Here is a 6258-nt window from a genome sequence, read left to right on the forward strand (position 1 = left end):
TAGATATCCCACTAACCTAAAATTTTTAAATATTTTATATTAACTGTTTTAAGTAAGACTTAAACTAGATTATAGTATAATCTAAAGATTTTAAAGATTACTACTAAATCAAATTATAATGAGAATTGTTCATTGAAATAAAAGATTTAACATACACATATAATAATAAAAGGTCAAAATATTTTAAGATTAGACACTTTTAATATTTTGATAACTTTATCTTAAAACTTTTACAAAGACACTCATGTTTTATGAATGTTATTTGATTGAATATACGAACAAATCCTTAAATAAAATGTGAAATAACAAAGTGAAATTTACCTAATTTATAATATTTTTATCTTTTAAAAAATAATATAACTTAATAGTAGAAAAACAGCTAGACAAGTACGATAGGTTCTAGCTACTATATTCATAATAAAAATGAGTTTCACTAATAAATTTATCTAAAATAAATTTACTATTTATATATCCTGTTAACTTCTACATTGAGTCTAAAAAAATTATATATTAAACTTTACACGATCTTCCTTAGCTGACACCAAATAGCAACAAAACAATTGGAAAATGTCAGAGTAGTTTACTTTTCTGCAAACTAACAAAGAACAATAAAATCAACATCAATTCGGTATAGGGCCATATATTATATTTTATATAACAGATCTCTACCTTGATGAATTTGAAATAAAAGGGACAAATTTCTTTCAGTATCAACCTCTTATTGACTGATTATACCTTCTCATATCAACTAATTTCTGGTTCTGATCTCCTTGAAAATTTGTTGTATATAGTTTGATTTTTCCGTTAATCCCTTGCAATATGTAGAGGTTCGCGAAAAAAACAGAACTCGTCCTTCCTTTTTAAACAACTGTGAACTGTCTACAAGTAAATATATGAACTGATAGCTCTTATCTTCCGCTGGCTATGCCTAATTTTGACTATTTGATGTTACATCTTAAAAAAGAAACAAAAAACAAAAAAAAATATCAAATCGGGAGAGAAAATAAAAGGAATCTGCTAAAACTCTCGGTATTAGTGTAGTTAGTCACTTAGTTGTTAATTATACCATTTGTTTTATGTGAATATTTTATACTGTCGAACGCCATATTTTTCCCTCCAAAGAGATTATGACAATAGAAATGTCATCATGGTAAAGTCGTCTTTCTCCTTGTGGGATATCAAGCAACTCATGGAAATTCATACCTGCACCATTAAAAATAAAAAGTCAAACTATAACTTGCTTTCTTCAAGTGCATTTGAGAAGAGCATTCATTAGTAAAAGCTAAATAAATAAACAATAAGAGTTGAACAATTTTATATTTTTCTAAGTACTTTCTTAATTCTTAAATAAAATAAAGAGTTAGTTACATACATTTAATGTTTTTATTTTCTTTTAAAAAATCCAAATTTTCTTTCTTTAAAAATTAAGATGATTTTGTAGTCAAAAGTGTAGACACTAACATTTTAATAACCATCAATTTTGTAAGAAAAAATAGAATACACACAAAAAGTATAAAAATAACAAACATATACACACAAAAATTTTAAAATAGCCAAATATATCTCAAAAAATGTTTAGGCAAGTAAAATTTGTTTTTTTTTTTTACTTATTTGACATAAAATTAAAATTATATATTTTGTAATCACCCAAATCTCGATATAACAGTTCAAAAAATTATTTTTAGTTTGTTTAACTAAATCCTTCACAACTGACAGAAAGTTTTGACTTGGTTAAACATTTTTTGGAGTGCATTAGTTATTTTGAAATCTTTTGGGTGTACTTTTTATTTTCCTTTATACTTTTTCATGTGTATTTTTGTCTTTTTATTTGTTTATTGATAATGAGAAGATTGATAATTGAGATATTCATGTTAAACATTGACACATGAAAATAAGTTTAAGTAATAGGTATTATTATTATTATCGGTAATGTTAAGAAAATAAAAAAAATAATAAAAAATTATCTTATTTAGCATTCATTAATTATTAAATAAAATAAATTTTAGCTGTTTTTGACTCATTCTTTTTTTATTATCAAACATCTCCATATTTCTTATTAAAAGAACTCTTTATTCAAAAAAAGTATATCATTATTAATTTAAAAAGGTATGTTAGGTGAATTTATTTTGAGACAGCTTAATAACACATCTTTTTTCTAGCATTGATTTTAGCAGATATATTAAATGAATCGTTACGATGTCTTTTGTAAATCTAATGCAAGAAACATAGCTAGTAAACAAGGTGCCTTTTACCAGCTTTTTTGGCTGCTCTGTGCAGTGTTTCTTCAATGAGAAGTTGTGCAGGATCTATGTCTGGGAACATAGTGATGAAATAGTCCACTTTAAAAATTGCTTCTTCATTGGTGAAGTATTGAAAAATTCCATCAGAAGAGAGTAAGAGGAATTTGTCATTTGGACCGAGCCTATGGTGGTGGAGTGAAGGGCAGCATGTAATGTATGGGGAGTCTCCAATGTAGTTCACTTTGAATGTCTCCAACACTGCATTGTTTTGTTTAGGCTACAAAATTAAGAAGTTGGTGAAGTGGCTGGTTAACAAATAATCAAGAAAATTAAAGACTAATTTAATTAGTTGAAAGTTGAAAACATTTTACGCGATCGTTCATCTATTTTTTTTAGATGACCATTCGCGTAGTTAGGGGTAGATTTACTCTTATGAGCGTAGTGACAAGCGTCCCACTACAATTTGAAATTTTATTGAGTAGTATATAATAATAATATTTATTTACCCCCACTAAATTATTAAATTTGAGCTCAAAATAATTTTTATTCAACTTTCGACACTTAATAATCAATTTGAGAACTTCATATTAGATGTTCATTATAATGATCAATTTTCAAATTTAAATAAGATTAGTGTTCTTTCTTAGAAATCGACTCGAAAGACTCCATTTGTGTTTCTTCTTTTGAAATTAGCTTTAGTTTTTTTTTCATAATAACTGCACTAATTCAATGAACTTTTTTAATTATGAATATCATCAAGAGCTAATTGTATGAAAGTTAAGTTTTAAATGATTGTTTAACGACATATACAAAATATAAAAAACATTTAAATTTTTATTTTAGTATTTTAATTTGTAATTATATATTTTGAAACCTAATCATATTTTACAATAATAAAATATAATTATAACAACAATTATGTTACGTATACATAAAATAATCACTTGTACAAAATAAATCTTAAAATACAAATTTTAAAATACAAAATATACGTTAAAAATAAGTTAAATAATATATGTATTTATACACAAATTTATAGTTGATAATTTGATAGCTAATTTTTTATTTAAATGTAATATTTTTATTATAAAATTCATCATCATGTTATATATATTTCACTTTCACTATCAAAATTTTCTAGATCTGTCACTATATATAGTCAATATAAAAAACAATTATTTTTATTGAAATAACACTCAATAATTAGATGCTAATGTAAAACTATTTTATATACTAATAATGTATTAAAATTAAATTCTAGTTTTGAATCTAAATTTTTGAAAGTTGATGATAAGTCTTACAAATTATGATAGCTAAAACACATAATCAATATTATAACATATATAATAGAAATGTGTTTGATAATCTGTTTGTATAGAAACTATAGAAATAAGAAATGAAGATGAAATATTAAAGAAAATTTTTTATATAGTTTCTATTATCCTTAATTTTTTGTGAATAAAAATTTTTAAACAAATATTATTTTAAAATAAAGATATTTTGCTGTTCAATATCTTTGTATATCTCTCCCAAAAATTATTACCAAATGGAGTCTTAAAATTTAGGAAAATATACACTTCTTAATTTATGAATGAAGTAATGTAAGAAATTAAATATGAATATCAAATTACTGAATTTAAATTGTGGTAAAGCAAACGGTTAATCATATTGATTTTGCAACTTCTATAAAATATATATATCGTATTATCTTAATTTAAGAGCGATTAACTTCTTACTTTACTACTTTATCCCAAATTACCTGCTTAAGGAAGCCGGCTCCAAAAGCCCTTGTGACATTCAAGTAACCTTTAACCCTTCCTTTAGTTACAGCAGAAGGGTCATCTGGATGCTCCCTCCATATTCTACGAACCTCCTGAGATACATAACAATTCTTAACTGGCTAGTCTCATGAACTTGTGATTCTTCCAACAAGCATAGCTTTTCAGATCATTTTTATTTTCAATGTTTCACGTGTTTAAAAGTTTGCAGAAAAATAAAATAACTAGTGAAAAATACAAAATCTAGAGTAATGCTAGGTAACTAGCTTTTTCTGTTGGTTAATATTAATTAATTTTTCGTATAATTTTTGTATTAGAAAACTTACCTCTTTGACATGAGTGCTATGCTCCATAGTAAGCTGAAGAGAATTCCCATTATGAGTTGCCAACACAGCTCGGCTATCTCCAACATTCATCAAGTACACATCTTCCCCCTTCATCAACATAACCAACACACAAGAACCCATCATAGCCAACACCGGATTTTGAGCTATCATCTCATCTGAACTCTTAAGAAACGCAGCCTCCGTTATCCTCAGCGCCTTTGAAAGACCTTGCAAAACATCCCACTCACTCAATTTCGCATTCTCAAGAATCATTTTAGCCTCCACCATGTTTTCTATGTTCAGTTTCACCTCTTTCTTGCAATTTCTGCTATTCCTTCTCTCTACTTTCAAGTTTCCATTTCCTATTGGATTGTTTTCTTTATTGAAACTTGAGGAAGAATAAGAACCACCATCCACCAACGATTTGGAATCTTGACAACCCAGTATCTTCTTGAGTTCTTCATAAACAGCATAAAACAAATTGTTCAGAAGATAGTCAGTGGCATCAGGACCATTGAATCCATCGTAAATCCCAACATAAATCCACCCATGATCCTCGCAAATCACGATATGTAAACGATCCTCGCCAGCTCTACCATGAGCCCAATGCAAGTTCTGACAGCCCTTTGACAAATTACACTTATCATCGTCATCATCATCATCATCATCAACAACAACAACGTTATGAAACTTTGGTTCATCACTCAAATTTGTGCTACAACCCACTCTGGCGTTAGCATTCCCGTTGTTCTTGAAAATCGGTCTCTTCTCCTTGGGGAGAAACGATCCACTCAGCAACTTCTTCAAACTTCGCCCACATGTTTTGTTATTGGCATGTTCATAACCATAAGCTTTCTCATCACCTAATTGACCGTTCGAGACACGATTATTCAACGGGCTCTTTGGAAAGGTATGAATAAAGAATCCATCAGCAGGAGAATGTTGTTGCGGTTGCAGAGGCACCATTATTGAGGTTGTCATGGTTGTGGAAGCGAAGGAACCTGAACTCTCAAATGAAGCAGAGGAATCCAAAGCTGTCTCTTGCTGAACAGAATCATCAAGGCAGGTCGAAGGCGTTGACGACGTGTTTGCACTCACGGTGGCCCCGGACACAGACCGGAAAGTAACGAAGGTGGCGCTGCCGTCCGAAAACACATTGCCGCCGCCGCCACGGGAGAAGTGAGAATTGTCTGGTCTCACATAGCAGATGGAGTCTCCAAGAGCTTTGTCATGTGAATCGGAGAGGAAGGTTATCCCGTTGTCGAATCTGCCGGAGAAATCTCCGGCAGTGTCGGAGGAGCAGACGCAGAGCTTACCCATTCGGTTACCCATTGGAAGATGGACAGTGCTACCAAACAATGGGTTTCAATTCAAGCTTTGAGTTTCTTCTGTGGATCTCAATGGTGCATTGGCGCTAATGAAAAAATCGAGAGCAGAGGGAAGAAGAACAGAACAGAACAGAACAGAGTTGAAGTAATGAAGTTGGAAGCAAAAAACCGCATCGGGTGAGAGGAGGGAAATAAAGAGGTGTTGACTTTATTGCAGTTTTTACGATTTTCCTAGGGGCCATCTTTTATCATTTTCAGCGAAAAAATATAAATTGATTAGTGTTTACTTAAATATAGAACAAATATAAAAAAGTTATTGAGCAATTAATATTTTTATTTTTCTTTTAGAAAAGTTGACTATCAGGTTGAGTTAAATGCTTGAGAAGCAGTTTCGTTTTGTTTTTGACTTTTTGTTTTCTATTCTTGGGGGCGTTGAAATGTGAGAGGAGAAAGGTTTCAGGGGATGATGCATGGTGCACTTTTAAATTTGAAATAGGAGTAGAAGTTAATTTTGTCATTTGACTTTTGCAAGAGTTCAGCATAGAAATTGATTTGGCATTGACAAGCATTTAATGAAGAATTTTAA

General features: G+C 29.8%; 1 protein-coding gene across 1 annotated transcript; it reads right to left on the minus strand.

Annotated features, from left to right (window-relative positions):
• Nucleotides 1-508: 508 nt before the first annotated feature.
• On the minus strand, nt 509-5834 carry LOC112796833 (probable protein phosphatase 2C 4). The gene is made up of 4 exons (XM_025839476.2): nt 4345-5834; nt 4000-4113; nt 2253-2517; nt 509-1203 (listed from the first exon to the last, which is right to left on the minus strand). Exons 1-4 carry the CDS (start codon nt 5674-5676, stop codon nt 1088-1090), a joined length of 1827 nt encoding a protein of 608 aa, XP_025695261.1. The 5' UTR covers nt 5677-5834; the 3' UTR covers nt 509-1087.
• Nucleotides 5835-6258: the final 424 nt, after the last annotated feature.

The sequence above is a fragment of the Arachis hypogaea genome, chromosome 4, assembly GCF_003086295.3.
Source record: "Arachis hypogaea cultivar Tifrunner chromosome 4, arahy.Tifrunner.gnm2.J5K5, whole genome shotgun sequence".
In the NCBI taxonomy this organism is placed as follows: Eukaryota; Viridiplantae; Streptophyta; class Magnoliopsida; order Fabales; family Fabaceae; genus Arachis; species Arachis hypogaea.